Source organism: Henckelia pumila, chromosome 2 (assembly GCF_033568475.1).
Source record: "Henckelia pumila isolate YLH828 chromosome 2, ASM3356847v2, whole genome shotgun sequence".
Lineage (NCBI taxonomy): Eukaryota > Viridiplantae > Streptophyta > Magnoliopsida > Lamiales > Gesneriaceae > Henckelia > Henckelia pumila.
The window spans coordinates 190162519-190189937 of record NC_133121.1 but is presented as its reverse complement, the minus strand read 5'-3'; the positions used below and the strand labels follow the sequence as shown (position 1 = coordinate 190189937).

Below are 27419 nucleotides of genomic sequence, written 5' to 3'. Positions count from 1 at the left end.
TATATTTTCTTGCTCAGTATTTATATTAAACAAAAAGCCTCCAACATCTTATCGTAATTACTCATTGAAAGCCTTGCATACAAATATACTTACTAGTACCCAACATTTAACTAGTCCAATTTAAATCAATATCTTATAATTTTGTTTTGGATTTCGAATTTTGCTGATTATTGGGATCCCTCTCTGCGAGAAATCGCTTCGTGCTCTCAAGAACACCAAAGAATATTGAACCTCCTATGCCTATCCATAGTACTCTTGGCCTAATTCTCTGTGATGAAACCAATTTTTACACAGCTTTCTTTGCATAAACCTTTTGTCTTCATAATTAAAGGCCTGAATTCAGTAATGTTTTTTTTTTAGTTATAAATAAGACCGATGGGGGATTGAATATATACCTTGAGAAGAGCGGGTATGCCTTATCTTTTACAATTGTTTGGACACAGTCAACTATGCCTTTATATTGGTTTGTTGATCCTTGTATGGAGACATGACATTTAAGTTCACCAACCAAAAGCCTGAAAACATACATATGTTAGATGTATGTATATATTATCACTCTTCACTGCATATAACACATGCAAAAACATGTGTGTGTGTGTGTGTGTGTGTGTGGGTGTGAGAGAGCGGAAGAAAAGGGTTTGATTATACCTGAACCATCAACCTAGTATTAATTACATCAAGAGGATTTGTTATCGATCCAGTCAGAGCGCCTAAGATACAACGGAAATTAAATGTAGATTTAAATGAATTGAACAAACTCCACTTCACTTCACACAGAGAAACATAAGCGTGAAAGTCATTGTATGCGTTAGAAAATCAAATTACCTGCAAAATCACCAACTATTGCATTTTCAGGATCTTGCATATCTCTCTTTGCCTGGTAAGAACAAATAATGATGATGATCCTATTATCATCCTAATCATCTTAGCATCAATCAGTAAAGCAAGAATACTTATATGGAACAATATATAAACCATGGACTGGTAATAGTTTCCACACAACGCGAACAGAATTATACAGTTCATAATCATCATTTATTCTATCCAATACATTTATTTACCATTAACATTCATCAGGTCATTTAAACAATGACCATTATGCAAAGTTTCCAAAAGGGAACTTACAGCCAAATTATTACCTATTCGAAATTGTTCATATATGCAGAATTGATCAATAAATGATCCATATCCCTGAAACCAAAAAAAAAATGAAAGATTGTTGTAAAGTGATGTCTGCTATTTTTGGGCCTCAACGTGTTACAGCTGGACTTTTGGACTTGCTCTATGAGGCTTCAATTCAGACTTGGGCTGAAATTAATTACTTGGCCAATAATTAAATGAAGCCCAAATCCAAACAAGAAGTAAGTAGAGCTCACAGCTACCAGCCGTTGAAGGAGCTCAACTGTTCAACCGACTTTAAAAGGGGAAAATTGTGGAAGTTGGAGATATCGATTATAACATTCAAACACGATACAACTCTCTGAAAAATATCAACACGCCAGGAGTGAAAATCAGAAAGGTGCAGCTGAAACGAACAAGAACAAGGCATCAAGTGAGGATGATAGAGACTCTGAAATTTGTTCTTATTTTTCATCTGGAGTAAAGCTTTCTTGATTTTTAATCTGGTGAATTGTGGTGTGTGTTTGTATCTGAATTGTTGGTAATATAAAAGAAAGAGCATCCTCCCGTGGATGTAGGCAATTTAATGCCGAACCACATAAATCTCTGAGTCATTTTTTCTTGTGATTGTTTTTGATTGCTGCTGTGTTGATCATCAAGATCAAGTTCTTTGTTCTGTCTTGAATCGCTTATCGGGAATCTTGTTGATGCTCGTGAGGTTTCTTGTTGTTAAATGGTGTAAGATAAAGTAGTGATTGAGTTGAAGAATCACACAAAATCCCAACAGTGGCGTCGTCCGTGGGTTTCTTGGATGCAATGGGATTAATGAAGTTTGACATAGAAAATTTCACGGGCAAGAATGACTTTGCTCTGTGGAGGATCAAGATGAAAGCGATTCTGATTCAGCAAGCGCTTGGAGAAGCACTGAAAGCGAAGGAGGAAATGTCATCCTCATTGAATCAGAAGGAACGAGATTATATACTAGAGAAGGCTCAATGTGCTATTATCTTGTGTCTAGGAGATAAGCCATTGAGGGAAGTTGCTAGGTAAAAGTCAGCCTGTGGGATGTGGCTTAAACTGGAAAGTATTTACATGACTAAGTCACTTGCTAATAGACTGTATATGAAACAGCGACTATATTCTTTAAGATTTCAATAAGGAAAAGGCATTGAGGATCAAATAGAAGAGTTTATAAAGATCCTTGATGATCTTGAAAATGTTGAAGTTAAACTCGAGGATCAAAGCTCTTATATTACTAAACTCTTAACCTAAATCGTATGAAACTTCAAGGATGTCTTGTTGTATGGCAGAGATCAATCTATATCCTTGGATGAAGTTCAATCTGAAATCCAGTCAAAGGAATTGAAAAGGAAAATTCAAGCAAATAGTGAGTTTCTGGGTGAAAGCTTGAATGTCAGGGGAAGGCCGGATAAGAGGACCCAAAGCTCTCATAAAAACCAAAGCTCGTTCCAAAAGTAAACCCAAGTATAAGTGTTTCATATGTCACAAAGAAGGACATTTTAAAAAGGGACTGTCCTGAAAGGAAGAAGAGATTCATTGAGAAAACCAAGAAAAGTGCAGAAGCAACTATTATATCTGAAGGGTATGACAATGCAGAAGCTCTTACAATAACTGAAAATGATATGAGGAGTGTCTGGATTTTAGACTTTGTTTGCACTTATCATATGTGTCCTTCAAAGGCCTGGTTTGAGGAATTAAATGAATCAGATCTGGGAATGGTGTTACAGGGAAATGATAAGTCTTGCCGAGTTAAAGGGAATGGAACTATCAGATTGCAGATGGACATTGGTGAGGAAAGAATACTCAAGGATGTCAGATTTGTCCCTGAATTAAAGAGAAATTTAATCTCTTTGGGAACACTTGAATCTGGAGGATATAGTTTCAAATCTGAAAATGGGGTGATTAAAATTTCCAGAGGTGCTCTTGCAGTGATGAAAGGATTGAGGATGAACTCTCTATATATTCTACAAGAAAAAACATTTATAGAGGCTCAGCTTTAATTCATGAGGTACAAGCCAAGTCAAGCCTATGGCATATGAGACTTGGCCATGCTAGTAAGAAGGCACTAGTGGAGTTATCAAAGCAAGGACTTCTCTGTGGTGAGAAAGTGAAGGGACTTGACTTCTGTGACTACTGCATTTTAGGAAAAGCAAAGAGAGTGAAGTTTGAACAAGGAAAACATACATCTACTAAGCCACTGGAATATATACACTCGGATCTTTAGGGCCCTTCTAAGACTCTCACACATGGAGGTTGTAGATATTTCATGTCAATCATTGATGATCATACAAGAAGACTTTGGACTTACTAGTTAAAGTCTAAAGATGATGCTGCCCTCAAGTTTAAAGAATGGCTGGTGAATATAGAGAATAAAACAAAACACAAAGTGAAGTATCTAAGGACAGATAATGGACTCGAATTTCTTTCAAAGGAATTCAAGGATTTGTGCAGCAGAAGGGGCATCACTAGGCATTTTTCTGAGCCTCACACGCCCCCAAAAAATGGAGTGGCTGAGAGGATGAACCGCACACTTTTGGAAAGAATAAGATGTCTCATACTGAATGCTGGATTACCTAAAACCTTTTGGGGTAAGGCTCTTGCAACAGCAAACTATCTAATAAACAGATGTCCAACAAGTGGCCTGAATCAGAAGACTCCTATGGAAATCTGGAATGGAGTTCCAGCTGATTATTCATGCCTTAGGGTGTTTGGTTGCTTAGCCTATGCACATATAATGTAAGAGTGGGTGCCCAGTGAGCCAACTGTGTGGCTATGGGCTTTGATGACTCTTTGTATAAACAATCTTTTGTTTAATATTATTTACACTTTTATGGCAATGACTTTATATTACTTCATATTATTATATTGTGATATACTATTGTTGTTTTGATAAAGACCTTGAATATACTATAGTGTATGTAAGATGTGGTAGAACATGGAGATGTCTATCATGAAATACATCTTATAGTCACTGTATATTCTAAACTGTTCCTAGTCGATTGAGCCGTCCGATAATAAGGATAAGGATCGCTCGAGTTTGAGACTAGCATTTGCGATGCGGAGTACCACGTTTCATTGGTAGGGAACATGGAGATGTTCGAAGCATGCAAATGGATATTCATAGGATGAATAATCGAACTACCCTATCCGGACTTTCCAAGTGGTTATCACTTATCGAGTGGATAAAGTCCGCGGTTTTGGTTGTACACCATTAGTCCTTACGACTTGAAACATCATGGAGACTCTATATGCTAGTGCTGTGCTTTGACTCGTTTACCGACTCTATGGGGGTCATCAGGTGTCGGGATTGGGTACAGTTACAACACATATAGGAGTCGATGCATTGTTGTCAAGGATTCACCACATACTTGCGAGTGTGGATATCCTATGCGATCTGAGGAGATATTAGTGTGACGAATCTCTGGCCAGAGTACTTGATGTGATTTAAGAAATGGTTTCTTAGTAGCACATGCGATGTCACTAATTTGATCTTCAAGATGTATTGCATAGTTATCGAATCTTGAGCGACTCTCGATATACCAATGGTTGTTGATTCGATCGGGATATTTGGATGAAGGGACCGTACTGTACGCTAACCAAAATCTACTGGTTCTTGTAGGCACTATCAGTGATACCTAGGGAATCATGGGGCGATGTTGCTAGGCGCTTTACCATGATTCGTTGGGCAAGTCGGAAAGTGTTGTTCCGAGTCACAAGGAGTTGTGAGCCCACGGCTAGCTGTATCCCTGAACCATTGAGGGTCACACAGTGTAATGGAGTTTTAATCCCCGTTGAGATAGTTAAATTTAAAGAGTTAAATTTAATGAATAAAGAAGTTGGACTTCTTAAATAAGAGTAAGGGAGTAGGATTTCCTAAAATGACATAGGGATGGGCATTTTTGGAAACCACTGAATTCGGATTCAGGAAAATTTATTTTGACTTTAAAATGTGCAGAAATGGTTTCTGTGCACATTGGTGAAATCGGTTCATCAATCGGAGTCACGATGAATTTTATATTAATTTCTGAACGTGCGGGCTTTGCTTGTCGGGCCTCAACTTATGACTAATGGGCCCTAAGGTGTTAGTGGCCTGCATTATAAATAAGTTATTGCAGTACAGAAATTACACACAACAGCTCATAATTTTTGAGACAGAAAATCGAAACCCTCCTCTCTCTCAAAAGTTTTCGGCCGTCCCCTCCCTGTTCTCTGCCCGAGAAATTTCGGTCTGTGATTTTGAATTGCAGTCAGGAATAACGAATCAGATTTGTTTAATCTCTTCGCAGAAAAACTTCTGATAGATTTTCTAGTGCAATCTATCAGAGGGATTTAAACCCCATTCGTGGACCTGATTGAAGGAGTTCATCAGTTCCTGGGAGATACAAGAAGCGCAGAGAAATCTGTGTGGTGTCCATTAATCTCGCTTCGAGATTGAAGGTAAAATTTAATTAATTGTTATTTGAATTTTACACACACAATAATTTAATCGTTGAATGGTTGATACCCACACCATGGAATTGTTCCATGATAAAAATTTTAAACTTCCGCTGCACCGGGTATCAATCGTGATTGATCAGAGAGCCGCGTTTTCCAACAGTGGTATCAGAGCCAGGTTGCTCAGATCAAACGATTGAATTAATCAATTGTACAAAATTTTTGAGTCTCGGTTTTTGAAACAAAATAAATATTTTTAAATAAAAATTTTTTTTTCCGGGGCAAAACCCGGGCAGCGATTGGATCGCTGCCCGGAGGGGGCGGCGATGGTCGCTGCCCCCGGGGGAGGCGCACGGCGCCGCCCAAAGGGGGCGCACATCGCCGCCCAGGGCGGCGACCGTCGCCGCCCAGGGCGGTGCACGACGCCGCCCAGGGCAGCGCTGGGCGCTGCGCAGGGCAGCGCTCGGCGCTGCCCAGGGCGGCGCACAGCGCCGCCCAGTGGCGGCGCTCGGCGCCGCCCAGGGCGACGCATGGCGCCGCCCAGCGGCGGCACCAGGCGCCGCCAGGGCAGCAATTGTTGCTGCCCTAAGGGGGCAGCCGGGCTGCCCCCGGGCTGCCCCCGGCCCGCGCCCCGGGTGCGGACCGGCCCGGGAGTGTCCCGGGCGGCCCGCGGGAAAAATTAAATTTTTATTAATTTTAATGTGATAAAATTTTATTTTTGGTCCGGTCAAAAATTGTTTTTGATTGGTTCACGAGATTTCGGATCGAATTGTTCGAGTTCGTAAATTTTAAAATTGATTTTGGATAAATTTGAATTTTTGGAAAATTTTAATGTTTTATCCGTAAATTGAATTTTGAATTCAATTATTTTGGTACAATTGATGATAAGATATGATCTTATGATATATTGAGTAAAATATGATTTTATTTGTAAAATTGGATTTTATAGATAAAATATGATTTTATTTGATATAGAGATAAAATATGATTTTATATGTGAAATGAGATTTTATATATAAAATATGATTTTATCTTGTTTAAATTTGAATTGCCACTGCATATTATCCAATAAATTAATTTTGAATTAAATGTTATTGGATAAGGATGATCGATTGCCATGACCAATTTTGTAGGTGTATGTTAGGAATTTACATTTTGTTTTTATTGTTGTTGGTTTTATTAATGGGCCTGGTTTATGGCCCGATATGAATGTCATATGTAATAAAAGTGGGCTTGGTTTATAGCCCGTTCCCACCCCTAAAAATGTATCCCCTACTTGTCATTGTTATTTATTGTAAATGCATTAGATTTAGTGGGAGATCAAGATTTGAAGATGGTGGGCCCAGCAGACAATAAAGACTGAAGAAATGTAAATTGGAAGCACATGTAATAGGATTGCATTGCATACTGCATATTACCTAGGATTGGACTAAGACCCGTGATTGGCAACCACGGGTCAATTAGAAATGGAATCGATCATCCTATATAATATTTGATATTATGATTGTATGCATGTTTAGACATAAATTGCGTGAATCCGGCAAGCATGCAATAAAATGAATATGATGAGACAAATATTTTTATAATTAAAAATCCCTCATTTTAAATATGATTTAAAATTTATATCAAGATAAATAAAGGAAATTTAAATTTGTTTAAATGTTCCCACCTTCCATCAACGGTCAATGTATGTGATGCTACCCGCGGATACGGTCCGGCTCATATTATTGGGGGGGCCCGTCCGTCGGAAAGCTGTACATTGGATCGACAAATGTTGTAAGTTGGGTGGAACTCCCATGGGATCGGCTCATATTATTGGGGGATCCACATGGCGACCGTCCATCACAACTTAATATTGATGGGTCATCTTGACATGTCACTTTAAACGGCGTCATATTATTGGGCCCTTATTGGACATGAGGTAAACACATGGGGGTTGCTTTGGAAGCAATTGGGCTCTACCTTTTGAGAATTATGGTTGGCTGATATTATTCGGGACCATAAGTTTGTCAATTGGACTCCATGTTCTCACTAAAGAAAAAGTTTCCCGTTTTCACTAGAGGGTGGTGAAATCGTTAAAATAGTGGGAGTGAGATTCATAAAATTAAATTCGCCTATTTTATGTCTTAGTAAATTGTTAAACAATCATTGATATATGTCTGTTTTTCTTTTCAGTATTTCATACAATGAATTCGCGAAATCCATTATTCTCGATCCTCGAACAAAACAAGTTGACTGGCGCCAACTATACGGAATGGTTCCGGAAGTTGAAGATTGTCTTAACTTCGGAGAAAATGCTCTACGTGTTAGAGAAAGCACCTCCGAAGGAAGCACCAGCTGATATAAGTCCGGAGGAATTGGCCAAACTTGATGCATGGTGTGACCATGACATCAAGACCAAATGCTATATGCAAGCCTCGATGTCTGATGAACTCCAGAGGCGATTTGAGGACACGGTGAATGCTGCTGACATTCATGCGCAACTCAAGGAACTTTTTGGGGCTCAGTCGAGGGCTGAAAGGTTCGCTACTGTTAAGGAGTTGATGACGTGCCGCATGCGTGAAGGGACTTCGGTCCGTGATCATGGGGTACGAGTGATTTGGCTCATACAGAAGTTGGCGACCCTAGATTTGGTGTTGGAGCATGAACTCAATGTGGATTTATTGCTTCTGTCTCTTCCTTCTTCATTTGATGGATTTGTGATAAATTTTAATATGAACAAGATAGAGGCCACCCTAGAAGAGATGGTCAATATGCTCGTTACATATGAATCCACACTTAAGAAGGATAAGCCAGCTTTCTTGGTGGGCTCCTCATCTTCTGCTAAGAAGGGGCCAAGTATGAAGGGCAAGAAACGTTCTACCCCACCCAAGAAAGTCGAGCCCGAGAAGAAGCAAAAGACAAAGGCTTCAAACAATGGAAAATCCAAGGATGTTTGCCATTACTGCAAGAAGCCGGGTCATTGGAAGCGCAACTGCAAGGAATATCTTGAGCAGTTGGGAACTGCAAAGGGTATGTTCTATATTGAAATAAACATGTCACTTAATACAACTTCTTGGGTATTGGATACCGGATGTGGATCTCACATTTGCAATGATTTGCAGGTGATGACAAGAAGTCGCAGGCTTAGAATGGGTGAGACCCAGCTAAGGCTCGGGAATGGTTCCAGAGTTGAAGCTACGGCCATTGGAGATGTTTGTTTGACTTTGCAGAACGGTTTTAAATTATTGTTAAGAGATGTTTTATTTGTGCCAGATTTAATTAAAAACATTATTTCTATTTCTATGCTTGATAGAGATGGTTATTCTTGCAATTTTGTGAATGGGATTTGCAATATTTACAAGAATGAATGTTTAATTGGAAATGGACAACTTGAAAACGATCTATACAACTTAAAACTAAAAGACGTTCCAGTGAATTATGTTGATAAACCGGCGACAACAAACAAAAGGAAAATCGATAGTCAAAACCCGGCGAACCTTTGGCATGCTAGGCTAGGTCATATTTCTTCAAAGAGGATGAACAAGCTAGTGGGAGAGGGCATGTTTGATATGTCTGATATTAACTCTCTACCTACTTGTGAATCCTGCCTAAAAGGAAAAATGACTAAATCTCCTTTTAAGGGGAAACCTGAGCGTAGTCAGAATCTGTTGGATTTGATCCATACAGATGTTTGTGGTCCATTTAGAGTAGGGACTCAACATGGCCACACCTACTTCATTACCTTTACTGATGATTATTCAAGGTATGGGTATTTATATTTAATGAAATATAAATCTGAAGCATTTGAAAAGTTCAAAGAATTCAAGGCTGAAGTAGAAAACAAGCTAGGTAAAAGTATTAAAGCACTTCGATCGGATCGAGGTGGAGAATACTTAAGTACCGAGTTTTTGGACTATCTAAAAGAGAATGGGATTCTCTCTCAGTGGACTCCTCCTATGACACCACAGCTTAATGGTGTATCGGAGCGTCGTAATCGAACTTTGTTGGACATGGTTCGATCTATGATGAGCTTCACTGAGCTTCCACCTTCGTTTTGGGGCTATGCGCTTGAAACGGCGGTATTGTTGTTGAACAACGTCCACACTAAAGCAGTGGACAAAACACCATACGAGTTATGGAATGGCAAAGCTCCTAAGTATTCGTACTTGAGGATTTGGGGATGTCCTGCTTACGTGAAGCGGACAGTGGGAGATAAGTTGGATAGTCGATCCAGCTTATGTTATTTTGTAGGGTATCCGAAGAATTCAATCGGATATTATTTCTATTATCCTGCTGAAACAAAGGTGTTTGTTTCTAGGAATGCCACCTTCTTGGAGAAGGAGTTCTTATTGGATAAGAAAGGCGAGATGATGGAACTCGAAGAGGTTCGAGAAGAACCCGAAATACAAAATAACGATCCTACACCTCAGGAACCATTGCTGGACACGCCTGAACCTAGAAGATCCGAGAGGACTTCTAGACCTCCTATTCGATATGGTCTTCTTCTTGAAGGGGATCAAGATGAACCCGACATTGGATGTGATCCAAGAAACTTCAAGGAAGCAATTTCTGATGCGGATTCGAATTTATGGCTTGAAGCTATGCAGTCAGAATTGGATTCGATGCATACAAACCAAGTTTGGTCTTTAGTAGATCCTCCCGATGGAATTGTTCCAATAGGGTGTAAATGGATCTACAAAAGAAAGCTTGGGCCTGATGGTAAGGTATTGACCTACAAGGCGCGATTGGTGGCGAAAGGTTATACTCAAAGGCAAGGAGTTGACTATGATGAAACCTTTTCACCAGTTGCTATGTTCAAGTCCATAAGAATCCTTATTGCCATAGCTGCATGGTATGACTATGAGATATGGCAAATGGATGTGAAGACTGCTTTTCTTAATGGAGACATTAAGGAAGAAATCTATATGAAGCAGCCTGAGGGGTACACATCCATGGGAAGCGAGCATAAGGTATGCAAGCTTCAGAGATCAATTTATGGTCTAAAACAAGCATCAAGAAGTTGGAACCAGAAATTTGATGAAACAATTAAAGATTTTGGTTTCATCAAGAACCCGGAGGAACCTTGCGTGTACAAGAAAGTAGTTAAGGATGCGGTGACATTCTTAGTACTTTATGTTGATGACATCCTACTCATTGGGAATGATGTAGGGATGTTGCAGTCAACAAAGATATGGTTATCAGGTAGATTTTCGATGAAGGATTTGGGTGAGGCATCCTACATTCTTGGGATACAGATCTATAGAGATAGATCTAAGAGAATGATAGGACTCACTCAATCAACCTACATCGATACCATATTGAAACGGTTTTCAATGGATGGGTCCAAGAGAGGACATCTACCCATGTGTCATGGAGTTTCTCTATCCAAGTCTATGTGTCCCAAGACTGATACAGAGATAGAGAATATGACACATGTACCATATGCGTCAGCTATAGGTAGTATCATGTATGGGATGATATCTACCAGACCGGATGTAGCATTTGCTCTGAGTGTCACGAGCAGATATCAGTCTAATCCTGGTCAAATGCATTGGAAAGCCGTGAAGGACATTCTTAAGTACTTACGAAGGACTAAGAATATGTTCATGGTTTATGGAGGACGAGAACTCAAACTGGAAGGCTATACCGACTCTAGCTTCCAAAGTGACGTGGATGACTCGAAGTCAACCTCTGGATTTGTGTTCATGCTCAATGGCGGTGCTGTCTCTTGGAAGAGTTCCAAGCAGGACACCACAGCGGATTCCACCACTGAGGCTGAATACATTGCAGCATCAGCTGCTGCTAAAGAGGCCGTTTGGATGAGGAAGTTCGTCCAAGAGTTGGGCGTTATTCCTGAATTTGTTGGTCCAGTCCCGGTGTACTGTGACAACACGGGTGCCGTTGCTCAAGCAAAGGAACCAAGGTCTCATCAAAGATCCAAACACGTACTGAGGAAATACCACATAATCCGGGAGATTGTGGAAAGAGGAGACATCATTGTCGAACGAGTGGCCTCTGCAGACAATATCGCTGATCCGCTTACTAAGCCCTTGCCAGGACCATTGTTTGACAAACATCGCGAAGCAATGGGTCTACGTAGTATGACTAGTTGGCAATAGGGCAAGTGGGAGATTGTAAGAGTGGGTGCCCAGTGAGCCAACTGTGTGGCTATGGGCTTTGATGACTCTTTGTATAAACAATCTTTTGTTTAATATTATTTACACTTTTATGGCAATGACTTTATATTACTTCATATTATTATATTGTGATATACTATTGTTGTTTTGATAAAGACCTTGAATATACTATAGTGTATGTAAGATGTGGTAGAACATGGAGATGTCTATCATGAAATACATCTTATAGTCACTGTATATTCTAAACTGTTCCTAGTCGATTGAGCCGTCCGATAATAAGGATAAGGATCGCTCGAGTTTGAGACTAGCATTTGCGATGCGGAGTACCACGTTTCATTGGTAGGGAACATGGAGATGTTCGAAGCATGCAAATGGATATTCATAGGATGAATAATCGAACTACCCTATCCGGACTTTCCAAGTGGTTATCACTTATCGAGTGGATAAAGTCCGCGGTTTTGGTTGTACACCATTAGTCCTTACGACTTGAAACATCATGGAGACTCTATATGCTAGTGCTGTGCTTTGACTCGTTTACCGACTCTATGGGGGTCATCAGGTGTCGGGATTGGGTACAGTTACAACACATATAGGAGTCGATGCATTGTTGTCAAGGATTCACCACATACTTGCGAGTGTGGATATCCTATGCGATCTGAGGAGATATTAGTGTGACGAATCTCTGGCCAGAGTACTTGATGTGATTTAAGAAATGGTTTCTTAGTAGCACATGCGATGTCACTAATTTGATCTTCAAGATGTATTGCATAGTTATCGAATCTTGAGCGACTCTCGATATACCAATGGTTGTTGATTCGATCGGGATATTTGGATGAAGGGACCGTACTGTACGCTAACCAAAATCTACTGGTTCTTGTAGGCACTATCAGTGATACCTAGGGAATCATGGGGCGATGTTGCTAGGCGCTTTACCATGATTCGTTGGGCAAGTCGGAAAGTGTTGTTCCGAGTCACAAGGAGTTGTGAGCCCACGGCTAGCTGTATCCCTGAACCATTGAGGGTCACACAGTGTAATGGAGTTTTAATCCCCGTTGAGATAGTTAAATTTAAAGAGTTAAATTTAATGAATAAAGAAGTTGGACTTCTTAAATAAGAGTAAGGGAGTAGGATTTCCTAAAATGACATAGGGATGGGCATTTTTGGAAACCACTGAATTCGGATTCAGGAAAATTTATTTTGACTTTAAAATGTGCAGAAATGGTTTCTGTGCACATTGGTGAAATCGGTTCATCAATCGGAGTCACGATGAATTTTATATTAATTTCTGAACGTGCGGGCTTTGCTTGTCGGGCCTCAACTTATGACTAATGGGCCCTAAGGTGTTAGTGGCCTGCATTATAAATAAGTTATTGCAGTACAGAAATTACACACAACAGCTCATAATTTTTGAGACAGAAAATCGAAACCCTCCTCTCTCTCAAAAGTTTTCGGCCGTCCCCTCCCTGTTCTCTGCCCGAGAAATTTCGGTCTGTGATTTTGAATTGCAGTCAGGAATAACGAATCAGATTTGTTTAATCTCTTCGCAGAAAAACTTCTGATAGATTTTCTAGTGCAATCTATCAGAGGGATTTAAACCCCATTCGTGGACCTGATTGAAGGAGTTCATCAGTTCCTGGGAGATACAAGAAGCGCAGAGAAATCTGTGTGGTGTCCATTAATCTCGCTTCGAGATTGAAGGTAAAATTTAATTAATTGTTATTTGAATTTTACACACACAATAATTTAATCGTTGAATGGTTGATACCCACACCATGGAATTGTTCCATGATAAAAATTTTAAACTTCCGCTGCACCGGGTATCAATCGTGATTGATCAGAGATCCGCGTTTTCCAACATATAAATCAAGGTAAACTGGAACCTAGAGCCTTAAAATGCATTTTTATTGGATATCCAGATGGTGTGAAGGGATTTAAGGTCTGGAATCTTGAGCCTACTGGCCCAAGGTGCTTCAATACAAGAGATGTGACCTTTGATGAGTCAAGGATGGGCTATAATCTCAAGAAATCAGAGCTTAAAATTGAAGAAGAGAAAAATGAAGAATCACAAGTTGAGGTGGAGTTACCTGGAAAAGAAAGCTCGGTGGATAATATCAAACAGAAGCTGAAACTCAGGAATCAACTAAAGACAGTGATCAATCTCATAGTGATGATCAACCTCAATCTTACAGATTGGCAAGGGACAGACAAAAAAGGTAATAAGACCTCCTATAAGATTTGCTGAAGCAATATGGTCTCTTATGCATTAAGCACTGCAGAAAAGATTGAGTTTGATGAACCTTCCTCATACAAGGAAGCTATGGTCAGTAAGTATAGGAAGGAGTGGAAAATAGCCATGAGAGAGGAACTTGAATCCCTACATAAGAACAATACTTGGAAACTGATTGAAAGACCAAAAAGGAAAAGGATTCTTGGCTGCAAAGGGATTTACAAAATCAAATAAGATGCCACTGCTGACAGCAAGCTTAAATACAAGGCAAGAGTAGTAGCAAAAGGTTACTCACAGCTTGAGGGAATTGATTACAATGAGATTTTCTCACCGGTTGTAAAACATACTTCAATAAGATTGATATTGGCTATTGTCACACAACTAGATCTGGAATTGAAACAACTTGATGTGAAGACATCTTTTCTCCATGGTGAATTAGAATAATCTATCTTAATGGAACCACCTGAAGGATACCTGGACAGTGGGGAAAGCAATAAGGTCAGTAAGCTTCAGAAATCACTTTATGGGTTAAAGCAAAGTCTCAGGCAATGGTATTTGAAGTTTAATGATTTTATGAATAAAATAAACTTCAAATGGAGCAGTTATGACAGTTGTGCATATTTTAGAGAAGCAGAAGATCTCACTTACACTTATCTGCTCTTATATGTTGATGACATGCTCATTGCAAGCAAGAATAGAGCTGATATTGAAGAACTCAAGGGTAAACTCAGTACAGAATTTGATATGAAAAACCTTGGAGAAGCAAGGAAGATTTTGGGTATGGAAATTCAGAGAAACAGACAGATCAAGAGTTTGTCTCTAAAACAAAAGGCATACTTAAACAAAGTACTACAGAAGTTTAATATGCATGAGTCTAAATCAGTCACTACTCCACTTGGTCAGTAATTGAGGCTTTCATCAAGTCAATCACCAGAGGACTTAGATGAAAAGGAATCAATGACTACTATACCTTATGCAAGTGGAGTTGGAAGCATATTGTATGCAATGGTTTGTAGTAGACCCGATCTAGCGCATGCCATAAGTGTTGTGTCAAGATTCATGGAAAATCCGGGGAGGCCTCATTGGGATGCTTTGAAGTGGACACTAAGATATCTGAAAGCATCATTGAACATTGGATTGTTGTTTCAGAAAAAAGACAATGACAGTAAACCTTTAGAGGGATTTGTTGATTCTGATTATGCTGGAAATCTTGATACAAGAAAATCACTCACTGGACTGGTTTTTACAGCATATGGAATTGCAATAAGCTGGAAATCAGTGCTGCAACCGGTTGTTGCCCTCTCAACTACAGAGGCAGGATATATGGCAATAACTGAGGGAATCAAAGAAGCACTTAGGTTGAAAGGGTTAATAACTGAATTTGGTTTGAAACAAGAAATGGTTGAAGGCCATTGTGATAATCAGAGTGTCATACACTTATATAAGCACCAAGTGTTTCATGAAAGGTCGAAACACATTGATGTCAAACTTCACTTTGTAAGAGACATAATAGCAAATGGAGAAGTGAAGGTGGTAAAGATAAGAACTGAAGATAATCCAGCTGATGCATTCATTAAGTCATTACCTCAATCTAAGTTCAAGCTATGCCTAGACTTGATTGGGGTAACTGACAAAGGGATAGCATGATCAAAAAGGAGGAGAAAGGAGGCCGCCCAACATAACAGACAAGGTGGAGATTTGTAAAGTGATGTTTGCTATTTTTGGGCCTCAACGTGTTACAGCTGGTTTTTGGACTTGCTCTATGAGGCTTCAATTCAGACTTGGGCTGAAATTAATTACTCGGACAATAATTAAATGAAGCCCAAATCCAAACAAGAAGTAAGTAGAGTTCACAGCTACCAGTCGTTGAAGGAGCTCAACTGTTCAACCGACTTTAAAAGGGTAAAATTGTGGAAGTTGGAGATATCGATTATAGCATTCAAACACGATACAAATCTCTGAAAAATCTCAACACGCCAGGAGTGAAAATCAGAAAGGTGCAGCTGAAACGAAGAAGAATAAGGCATCAAGTGAGGATGATAGAGACTCTGAAATTTGTTCTTATTGTTTATCTGGAGTAAATTTTTCTTGATTTGTAGTCTGATGAATTTTGGTGTGTGTTTGTATCTGGATTGTTGGTAATATAAAAGAAAGAGCAGCCTCTCGTGGATGTAGGCAATTTAATATCGAACCACGTAAATCTCTGAGTCATTTTTTCTTGTGATTGTTTTTTATTGCTGCTGTGTTGATCATCAAGATCAAGTTCTTTGTTCTGTCTTGAATCGCTTATTGGGAATCTTGTTGATGCTCGTGAGGTTTCTTGTTGTTAACTGGTGTAAGATAAAGTAGTGATTGAGTTGAAGATTCACACTAAATCCCAACAATTGTTTTATAGTGCTTTGTTGTAGACATTGAAAAGACCAATGACATTGTTTTCAACAAATTTTTATGGTTGATGACAACAAATAATTAATTTCCTTCTACAGAAAACATTCAAAAATCATAATGTCAACAGTAACACAATCGAGAGGGACATGTGGTAAGAAAAGATAGATACCACAAAAAGACCTTTAAAGCCTTCTCTGGAGACAATGAGCCTCAGGGCTTCAGGGGCAGAATCAAATTTCCCAGTTTTTATCCTCTGCTTAACTACCTAATATTTCAAGAACAATGAATAGTCCAGAAAAGACACAAGCAATAACACCAAATGTAAATGTTGAGATGGAAGCCATTTAGTAAACAAACAGTCCCATTCCCAACAAGGGAACGAATTAAAGAAAAGAGAGCGAAATATATTTACCTCCGTAGGAACACGAACAAAGGAAGCAGCAAGGCCTCCAAGGGCACCTGCAGTCTACTTATAAATCAGATAGCCGTATGGAGGAACAAGAAAACAGTACTTATAAATTTTTGTGTCGCATTTGGTTGGCTGGATAATGAAGCGTTTGATTGGTTATTTGGTTGAGTAATTAAACATACGATATTATCGGATAAATGGTGGATTATAACATGATTATTCAACATGAGATTTGTAGTGACCCGCGTCGTGATCACCTACTAATCAGAACTTAAGCATGAAATTAATCAATAAAATAATCTTAATCAGAGTAACTGCGGAATTAAAGTAAGTCAAATACCAGGTAAGCAAAACCTAGTGGTCAACCCCGCTATCCAGCCTTGGTCACCACATAACCTCCCTATCTCCGGGAGAACTACGTGCAATTGCCTCATGGAATAGGGCATCCAGCCAACAAAAAATAACCGGAAGTGAGCCTAACATGCTCAGTACGAGAGTATGAGTATACACTATTATATGCGCATGAATGCAAATGAACTAGGTATCAAGACACGAGGTCAAGAATATCTGATAAAGAATAACTTGGGTCTTGGTATGTACCACGCTGAGCTATCTCTACAGGAGGTGACAGACATACCTAGATGCCCTGATGGTGACCTAACACAAGTCCACGTGTCCAACCAAATATCAGTGACCTGACACGAGCTCATGTGTCCAACTAATATTGGTGACCTGACACGAGCCTATGTGTCCAACCATCTACTGACAAGGTAAATATCTTAATACCGGATATCACAAGGATACAGGCTCAATATGCTCATGTATGCAACATACAGTCGTGACATGCTGTATATAAAGACATATAAAACATGCAATACATAATCCATGCAAACACATAATACATGCATACTCAATCTGGATATCTCGAATAATACTTCTGCACCTTATTAAGGTAGATCCTAGAAGCTCCCATCTAGGTCCAAGCCTACCATGCAGCACTACAACATAATAACCATGCATTACCTAGCATGCCATACATCACCTACTAGACTCTAAAAGCCTTAATTAAACTATAGCCTACTCCCTATTTATTATAGGGAACCAAAGTCATACCTTCGTCCATCGTCAGCCCGCTAATGTCGCATGCCCCAGAGCCTGGGCATAGCCTAGCTACGACCCCTGAACGCCACGCCAGAGCTCCGCCACCTGGTTGCTACTGCGGACAATGTCCGCTATAAAAATACTATTTCTTACTCCAATTCTTAAAGAAAAAGTCCCGAAGCGCTTAAAATAGAGCCATTACCGGGAGATGAGAGGAAATTTGACATTCAAAATGAGAGCCTCGGACCCCTTTTTATAGGTCTGGGATCGGACGGTCCGAACTGGGTTCGGAGGCTCCAAACCGGGCATGATTTCCACGTGTAGAGTGCATTTTTGACACCTCAATCTAGCGGGAGTTCGGATGGCCCGAACTGCCACTTGTTCGAGCCACTTTTGATACATGGACTCTGCTGAGTTCGAACGGCCCGAACTGGTTCGGAGGGTCCGAACTGGTTCGTATGCTTCGAACTGTTTTTGTCCTTCCGAGCTCATTTTTGGACCCCCGGGACCTACCCTACCATTTTCGGACGTTCCGAATCTGATTTTCCACTAATTTTCACCAAATAAGGACTCCTTAAACATGTTTTGACACTTTTAAAATTATATGTCATTTTCTAACATGTTTAAAATCACTTAATCTTGTAAAATGGAACCGGACTACTACAAGATTACATTTAAGTTATAGTATGAACTGAGTAAGAAGTCATTTTTCTCATTTTGTACAGAGTGACTATGTTTTAAAAGTTTTTATTTCGAATTATCCATTTTCCTAGCTGCATCAGAATCACACCCCACCTATCTTGTACAACACACCCAAATCATGCCTAAACCCTTCAAAGACGATCTTCAACCCAATCGCAAATCAAGACTCTCATCGACCTCCACCTCCACTTCCCAATCCCAAGATAATTATACAATAAGAAACCATGTGTGTGACTCTTAACTACAAACTGCATTTTGCAAGTTGTTATTGTTGGAAAACGCGGCTCTCAGATCAATCACGATTGATACCCGGTGCAGCGGAAGTTTAAAAATTTTATTATGGAACAATTCCATAGTGTAGGTATCAACCGTTTAACGATTAAATTATTTGTGTGTGTAATTAAATAACTATTATTAAATTTTACCTTCAATCTCGAAGCGAGATTATTGGACACCACACAGATTTCTCTGCGCTTCTTGTATCTCCCTGGAACTGATGAACAAGCTTTCCTTCAATCAGGTCCACGAATAGAGGTTTAATCCCTCTGATAGATTGCACTAGAAAATCTATCAGAAGTTTTCTACGAAGAGAATAAACGAATTTGATTCGCTATTCCAGACTGCAATTCAAAATCACAGACCGGAATTTCTCACGCAGAGAAGGGAGGGGGCGGCCGAATTTGAGAGAGAGGAGGCTAGGGTTTTCGAAAAATTGCTCTCAAAATTATGACCAGTTGTATCTAATTTCTGTACTGCAATAACTTATTTATAATGCAGGCCACTAACACCTTAGGGCCCATTAGTCATAAGTTGAGGCCCGACAAGCAAAGCCCGCATGTTCAGAAATTAATATAAAATTCATCGTGACTCCGATTGATAAACCGATTTTACCAATGTGCACAGAAACCATTTCTGCACATTTTAAAGTCAAGATAAATTTTCCTGAATCCGAATTCAGTGGTTTCCAAAAATGTACATCCCTATGTCATTTTAGGAAATCCTACTCCCTTACTCTTATTTAAGAAGTCCAACTTCTTTATTCATTAAATTTAACTCTTTAAATTTAACTATCTCAACGGGGATTAAAAACTCCATTACACTGTGTGACCCTCAATGGTTCAGGGATACAGCTAGCCGTGGGCTCACAACTCCTTGTGACTCGGAACAACGATTTCCGACTTGCCCAACGAATCATGGTAAAGCGCCTAGCAACATCGCCCCATGATTCCCTAGGTATCACTGATAGTGCCTACAAGAACCAGTAGATTTTGGTTCGCGTACAGTACGGTCCCTTCATCCATATATCCCGATCGAATCAACAACCATTGGTATATCGAGAGTCGCTCAAGATTCGATAACTATGCAATACATCTTGAAGATCAAATTAGTGACATCGCATGTGCTACTAAGAAACCATTTCTTAAATCACATCAAGTACTCTGGCCAGAGATTCGTCACACTAATATCTCCTCAGATCGCATAGGATATCCACACTCGCAAGTATGTGGTGAATCCTTGACAACAATGCATCGACTCCTATATGTGTTGTAACTGTACCCAATCCCGACACCTGATGACCCCCATAGAGTCGGTAAACGAGTCAAAGCACAGTACTAGCATATAGAGTCTCCATGATGTTTCAAGTAGTAAGGACTAATGGTGTACAACCAAAACCGCGGACTTTATCCACTCGATAAGTGATAACCACTTGGAAAGTCCGGATAGGGTAGTTCGATTATTCATCCTATGAATATCCATTTGCATGCTTCGAACATCTCCATGTTCCCTACCAATGAAACGTGGTACTCCGCATCGCAAATGCTAGTCTCACACTCGAGCGATCCTTATCCTTATTCTCGGACGGCTCAATCGACTAGGAACAGTTTAGAATATACAGTGACTATAAGATGTATTTCATGATAGACATCCCCATGTTCTACCACATCTTACATACACTATAGTATATTCAAGGTCTTTATCAAAACAACAATAGTATATCACAATATAACAATATGAAGAAAGATAAAGTCATTGCCATTAATAAAAGTGTAAATTACATTAAACAAAAGATTGTTTGTACAAAGAGTCATCAAAGCCCATAGCCACAAGTTGGCTCACTGGGCACCCACTCTTTCAGTTATTTGCCAAAAGAGACTCCAATGCACGGGGAAAAAGGCATGTTCAAAGCACCCAAGAACCCAAGGTAATTTCAAAAACCCAAGGTAATTTCAAAAACTCTAGCTCCTTGTCTATTCTGTAACGCATTTCCTTCCGCCGTTCATACCGAGGGGAATCGGCAATAATTTAAGGTTTTCAACAAATAGACCACCAGCCAAAACCTAATCAGGCTATAAAGTCTGGAAGGCTACTTAGAAGTTTTTGCTTAGAAGGTTCATAGACACCAAGAAAAATAGCAGATGCCCTGTCATTAAAAAAAAATTATCAATCAACTCGCACATTATTTCTAAACCGAATACTTACAATTTAAACGTCTGTCATAGACACCAATCTGGACCGTTGATCTGCTCTTGGAGTAGCAACTCCAAGGGCAGCATAGAACTTCCCGGAGATTCACATGGGCACCCAAGCATGAGAATGCATGATCTATTTCATTATACATCTATGAATTTAGAAATTTCCCATGCAATATGCCATCAACTGCCTCTAAATACAGATTCCTTACATAAAAAAAAATCTTGACAGATTAAAACTGGAAGGATACACAAAATATCAAAGGTGTTACAATAGAAAATGCTATTAGTTGTCACCAATATATTTGTTGTCCACGAGTTAAACTAATTGGCATAAAACTTCAGGTAAAAGATATATTAAAAATGGAGGAATTTGTTTGACAAATACCAAATAATTAATGTCCGAAAAAAATCGAATGGCTTTTCTTCTCTCACATTGACAGAGGCAAAAAAAACCTTTCCGATTGCAACTGAAGATTTTTCATTTGTCTTATTGGATGCATCTGCAAAACCGGATCAAATTGTCAACAAAATCCTATAAAATATAATTAGAAACACTAAGAAACCATTTTTCCTTATATGGTTTATTAAGGGAAAACCAAAAGCAATGTCATTAGAATCATTATACCGTCTATCGTTGAAAATGATACTTATATTCGTACTTATGTTTTTTTCGTTACAATCATCCACGTGGAACATTTTCAAAGTAAATATTGATTTTGCTCTACATGAAAATGTAAACCTTGATACCATCAGCCATTAAAAATCCGCATTCAAACATACGTCGAAAATGCAATTAAAAATTTGAAACTAATAACCCAATAAAAAATAATTATATTTCGTCTACTGAAAACATTAGTACCATGGTTGCACGAAATTAATCTTAATCCATCCAGTATTTACTTGCAAAAATAAAAAAATTTGTTAAACCCAAAGGCTCTTAAATAATTGAATATGGGATGATTTTTAATTCTTAATTCCAGTGAAGATGAACAATAAATGGTTCTATTGTTTACTAAATGAAAAAAAAAATAATAATAATAAAATAGAAAACTCCTAATATCTCCGTTCTTCCCTTTTCTTATGTCACTGTTAATCAACCAAATTAAAAACACTATTACTTATTCATAACCATTATATATATATTGAGTAATTTTCAGCTGCCCAACCATTGTTGCCCAACTCGTCCCCGACCATTAAAACCCACTATCGGGTTTTAGTTGTTTTTTTTAAAAAAAATTCTTATAACTAAAACCCGCTACGGTTTTAGTGGTCGGGGATGAGTTGTGCATCATTGGTTGGACAACTGAAAATTTCTATATAAATATATATATATATACATATATCATATCATATCATATCATATCATGTCCAATTATTTTAATAATCACCCTATAAATTATCTCTACACAATGGTATCACCCACTGATTATTTTTTCTACTAGACAATGAGAAAGGAATGATACAATTAGCAAATACATAAAACTTAATCAGTTCGATAATCGATTCATGTAGTATCATCATTTTTGTACCATCATTTTTCCCGGACCACGGTCGATTCAATTGATTCAAAGCCCTTGTGAATCGTATTCATATGGTTAATGTATCTTTCATTGGAACGAAATCCAGCTGCAATTTGTGAACCAGCAGCAACTTTAGCTTCGAGAAGATGCCATCCTGCAAATAATACAATCAAACAGAACGATTTAATGTATCTTAATACAACAATCATTTATAGAATCATGAATGAGAATTGAAGATTTTTCCATTGATTGAAGGGAGAATCAGTCTTCTATGCATATCTGTCACATCTTGGGACCGACCAAAGCATTATTCTGTACTAAAATTTCAAGTTTTCTGGAAGAAAAATTACCTTCAGGAAATGATACGCACACCAGACTTCCAATTGGTTGGCATTAGATGGTCAGCCATCATGTATACAATGCTACTCATATTGAACAACAACTTCCTCTTCGGCTATGGTCCAATCCTCACAGCCACCCGAGTATGAAGACATCGAGCAGCTCTAAAATAGTAAAGAGATGCATGTGTTATAAACTTTAACAGTGAGTCAGTGACCAAGCAGCAGAAGTAGACTAAAAGTTGTGAAAGAGCAGAATCTCTTTGTGACTACTTAACAAGGAATTGGTCATACATCCATTGGACTGAAGATAAATATGTTCAAAATCTTGCAGTAAGGTGCAATGGAGTAGAAGGAAGGTGTATTCATGTAGCATAATTTTCAAGCCAAAAAATAAAGGTAATACTTGCTTAATTCTGGCATGCAAATTACCACTTTTTATATGTTGTGTCCAAATATCACAGCTTCAGAAATATTTCTGGCATAAAAAAAAAAAGGACACTTGCCTTGGAACATGTAAAGACTAACAAAGTCATCCAATCGAATTTCTCCAATGAAGTTATTTCTGGATCATCAGTAGCTTCCTGTAAGAAGTATATCAATGGGGGCATCAGCTGCATTTCATAGTGTCTTAATTCACCACAAAATCTACAGAGCCCAGGGTCGACAGCCCCTCCAGAAGCCAACAAGTGCTTCCCTCCATATGAATACCTGGGTGCGGGTGCACAAAGGCATTTATATAAATATGTATAGAAATAAAATCACACCCACGAAGCCTAAGATAGCACTGTGAAAAGAAAGAACCACCAGATACTTCAAACAATCATTCGATGACACAACATATAACAACTTAACGACAGAGTGATCTTAAGAAACTACATAATTTGATTACAAAGAAAAATCTTATCTCAAGATACAAGGAAAAACTTCAGGGCTGAAAGAGACACAATCATATATACATGTCATAAAATGAAAAAGAATGGTATACAATGAGTTTAAAAGACATTACCTGAAGCACTGCTCTGGGTATTCATCCACTCGTTTCTTAAACTTAAGGTAAGTCCTATCAGCATGCAAGGCTCTATCATATTCATAATTCTCTTCTTCATATGTTTCATCATTTGACTGAACTTCAGAGTTATCTTCATACACTTTGATGGATGGTAAAGGATACTTCGAATTCTCAGAAACAACTTTTCTCAAAAATTTCTCTTCCTGGGTGTATATATAAAAGCAAGGCATAACTGCAATTGAATAAACATAAACATGAACTCCTAGTCAGTAAAAAGTTGTGATCATCATATTTTATACACATCGGCGTCAAAAACTAAAACAATAAAATGATGACGTCATTAACTAAACCTGGGTATCTTCACTTACAGTGTCTCACAAATTCACTAAAATGCAAATGTTACCTAGTATTTTAGAATCAATGGCTTGCTGATCTGTGGGTAGAGACTTTCTACTGGATTCATTATCGTTACTCTGCCTTTTGCTGGCAGAAGCAACATGTGCAGCAGCTTCAGACAGTGCCATGCCCAACTCCTCCAGATCTATGTCATCATCGGTTTCATCACCATGCTCTTCTCTAGGCTGGAGTGACCATAGATCATCATGCCAATTAGTTTCTGAAATAGAAAGAGATGATATTGTTGTTTGGTCCACGTCATCACAAGAAGGTAATGAATCCTCTAAGCTAGAAATCTTCTGAACTCGAAGTGCACGCCACCTTCACCAGTAAATGTGAATGAAACGGTAGTAAATTTACCCAACGACAAATTAAGTGCAGAATTCATAAAATGGTTCAAAAAAGAACTTACAGATGGCTGTCACATTTTGGAACCATACAACCAAAAATATAGATTATTCGCTCTTCTACATTTAAATCTTTACTAGAAATTGGAGCATAAACCTGGAAGTATGTGAAAAAAATGAGGTGAAATAATTTTCTCACATGATTGTTGAGGATGATAAAGATAAGCTGAGAATTAGACCTGCGAAATAAGACTAAGATTTCTTCCACATGTACTGCATTGAAGCAAAGCTTGTATTACAGTATTTATCGGAAAAGGCCAATCCTGTTACATGAAAAAGAGAAACCTAAAGTTTGAGGTAATAAAAATATTCCAAAACCAATTACTATCAGATGAAATAAAATTGCATACAGGAAGTCCACCAATTTTCGTAGAGTAATGATCAGCCGTTTCATAATTACTATCAGCCCAAGGACCTGGCAAGCCTAAAGTGACTCCAACCATCTTTGCTTTCCTTTAAAAGGAAAAATTAACTCGTGGTAAATAACAATAGGTAAAATTTGCAAGCGATGGTAGCAAATTTTTAAAAGAAGATGGAAGCTACCAAAAGATAAGAGAAAGGAAAATTGCTCCAATAATGTTAAGCAATACATATTTCAAACTAAAAATGCAAGATTCACATTTAAGCAATTATATCCCCAGCCTTTTCCATGCTCAAACCATTCAAAAATTCGTTAATTCTAAAATCTCCATATTTAGGGCTCTAATACCCAAATCAAGTACACGACAACTGCGTCAATATATAGATTGAAAACAAATTTAATTTTAAAATCTTGATTATCCAAAAATAAAACCATATTCAACATCAGTACGAATTCATCTGATAGAAATAATGAGATTGTACATTTTATTTTCTTTATCTATCATGCTCAAGATAAAATATCAACATTAACTTTTATCTTCATTAATGCAAAATTACGTGTTATTACATAGGAATGGTTAGGGGCCCCGCTTCCCCATGGTCCCGCCCGCCCCGTGAATCCGGCGGGTCCAATCCGGGTTAGACCTGTTGGACCCGCCAAATTTTATATAATTTAAATTTTATTAAATAAAAATTTTAATTAAGTTAAAAAATTAACAAAATACCATTAAATTTATTTTTCAAACTTATATTAATAATATTTAGGATAAAAAATATTATCACAAATTAAAATTTATCATTTTTATTTAATTGGTAAATAATAACAAAAGAAAAATTTTAATAATATATCTTCATATTCAAAATATCATAATATATAAAAATCATTTCAATCCAAAAATATTATAAAGTCAAATTATGGATAAATTATTAATTATTTAATATAAAACTAAAATTATTATTATATATTATTAATATATATACATATATATTTTATATTTATATATTAATATATATTTTTTGGTGGGGCAGGTCTCGGGTTTGCTGGGACCGCCCCGGGGCTGGGTTCAATGCGAGGCCGGGTTTAGACCCGACCCATTGTCATCTCTACGTAGGAGGAGAGGTATGAGAACGTATAGATTCAAGATATCCTATGCAGCTTTATGTATTTAGAGTAGGGGTGGGCACGGGTCGGGTAGTACGAGGTTCGGGTAATTCTGGTCGGGTACCCGATTAGTCGGGTAGTGTAAAACACTACCCGAAACCGAACCGACACCCTTGGGTACCCAACTAGTCGGTTTTGGGTCGGGTCGGTTTCGGTTTCTTGCTTTTAAAAAAATGAAGAAAAATGGACACAAACTACAAATTAATGTACTAAGAAAGAAATTCAAAGGTTATCAAAATATTCTTGTCCAATGTCCACAATAACAAACTAAGCAAGGAAAATAATTAATCGTTAGAAAACATAGCAATTAGCATATATAATATAATATAATAAATTAAAAAGTTTGATAAATCCAATCTTGGCATCCCAACATGCCATTATGTATATTTCAACCTCCGCCATTTGGTCAAAACTCAAAATCAACGCCGAGTCCGCAACCAAACTTTTTTAATTTATGAGTTAGACAATCAGAAATCAGAATACGTGCAAAAAAACATTACATAAACGGTTGCATGCCTTAAATATGATGATGACAAACATTTCTCAATCATTCAACATCGAGATTTTGTATATAAACTTTGGGAAATCAAATAAATGCAATCGGGGCAAGCCAGACAGTGGAGATTCCCAAATCACAACAAATAATATTTGAAATCATAAAGCACATATACATAAAAGTGCTGATGCTAATCGAAGAACAATATAACTTGATAAATTTAGCAGGTCGATCAAGATAGTAAATGAGATTCCCAAATCACAACATATAATATCTATGCAAAATCACTGTCTCACTAATTTTCGAAACCATGGAGTGCCGAGCACTTACCACTTACCAGAGCAAGAAGCAAGTTTCTAGGGCTGTGAATTGTGATACTGTTCCCACTTTCCAACCTCTAACTACAGCAAACTCTTCAAGCCGATCGAAGCTGCGGATAAAGAAACTCGATTGCTTTGAATCGATGGTCTGCCCTCTGCTACAAATCTACAATCTCGAAAATCGATCTCCAATTTTGAGGTTCTCCCATGGAAGAACAAGGGCGATTGCCGATTGCGGCTCTGCCTCCTCACCTCTCAGCCTCTCGACACCAATTCTATTGTTCAATAGCCCATACAAATTACAAACTAATGGGCTTATCGGTTTATCCAATTGGTTGTCAAATAGTTTTTTTAAAAATATATATATTAATAATAATCGGATATCCAATCACGTAGAAATCGATGGGACTAAAT

At 38.2% G+C, this 27419-nt stretch overlaps 2 protein-coding genes across 3 annotated transcripts; both read right to left on the bottom strand.

The window, feature by feature from the left end:
• LOC140879238 (S-adenosylmethionine carrier 1, chloroplastic/mitochondrial-like) lies at positions 1-22923 on the bottom strand. The gene is made up of 9 exons (XM_073282915.1): positions 22887-22923; positions 22541-22668; positions 16721-16774; positions 16478-16573; positions 1126-1191; positions 826-877; positions 655-710; positions 396-481; positions 1-266 (listed from the first exon to the last, which is right to left on the bottom strand). The coding sequence occupies exons 1-9, from the start codon at positions 22921-22923 to the stop codon at positions 134-136; spliced, it is 708 nt and encodes a 235-aa protein (XP_073139016.1). The 3' UTR covers positions 1-133.
• On the bottom strand, positions 22352-27291 carry LOC140882657 (uncharacterized). Of its 2 annotated transcripts, none has more exons than XM_073288786.1 (9): positions 27016-27291; positions 25018-25120; positions 24847-24930; positions 24673-24764; positions 24268-24581; positions 23862-24096; positions 23359-23563; positions 22865-23017; positions 22352-22668 (listed from the first exon to the last, which is right to left on the bottom strand). In XM_073288786.1, exons 2-8 carry the CDS (start codon positions 25108-25110, stop codon positions 22937-22939), a joined length of 1104 nt encoding a protein of 367 aa, XP_073144887.1. In that variant the 5' UTR covers positions 25111-25120; positions 27016-27291; the 3' UTR covers positions 22352-22668; positions 22865-22936. The 2 variants fall into 2 exon arrangements, with proteins under 2 accessions (XP_073144887.1, XP_073144888.1); XM_073288787.1 differs by having other exon boundaries at positions 27023-27291.
• Positions 27292-27419: the final 128 nt, after the last annotated feature.

Excerpts from the sequence above, each read along its gene's own strand:
- LOC140882657 (XM_073288786.1), bottom strand. The coding sequence starts at position 25,110 with ATGGTTGGAGTCACTTTAGGCTTGCCAGGTCCTTGGGCTGATAGTAAT. Across the intron at positions 24,097-24,267 it reads CATTGATTCTAAAATACTAG|TTATGCCTTGCTTTTATATA; the intron begins GTAACATTTGCA and ends ATTCAATTGCAG. Across the intron at positions 23,018-23,358 it reads TAGTCTTTACATGTTCCAAG|AGCTGCTCGATGTCTTCATA; the intron begins GCAAGTGTCCTT and ends TTACTATTTTAG.
- LOC140879238 (XM_073282915.1), bottom strand. The coding sequence starts at position 22,923 with ATGGCTGACCATCTAATGCCAACCAATTGGAAGTCTG. Across the intron at positions 22,669-22,886 it reads GCCAACCAATTGGAAGTCTG|GATGGCATCTTCTCGAAGCT; the intron begins GTGTGCGTATCA and ends TATTATTTGCAG. Across the intron at positions 16,775-22,540 it reads AATCAATTGAATCGACCGTG|ACTGCAGGTGCCCTTGGAGG; the intron begins GTCCGGGAAAAA and ends ATTTATAAGTAG.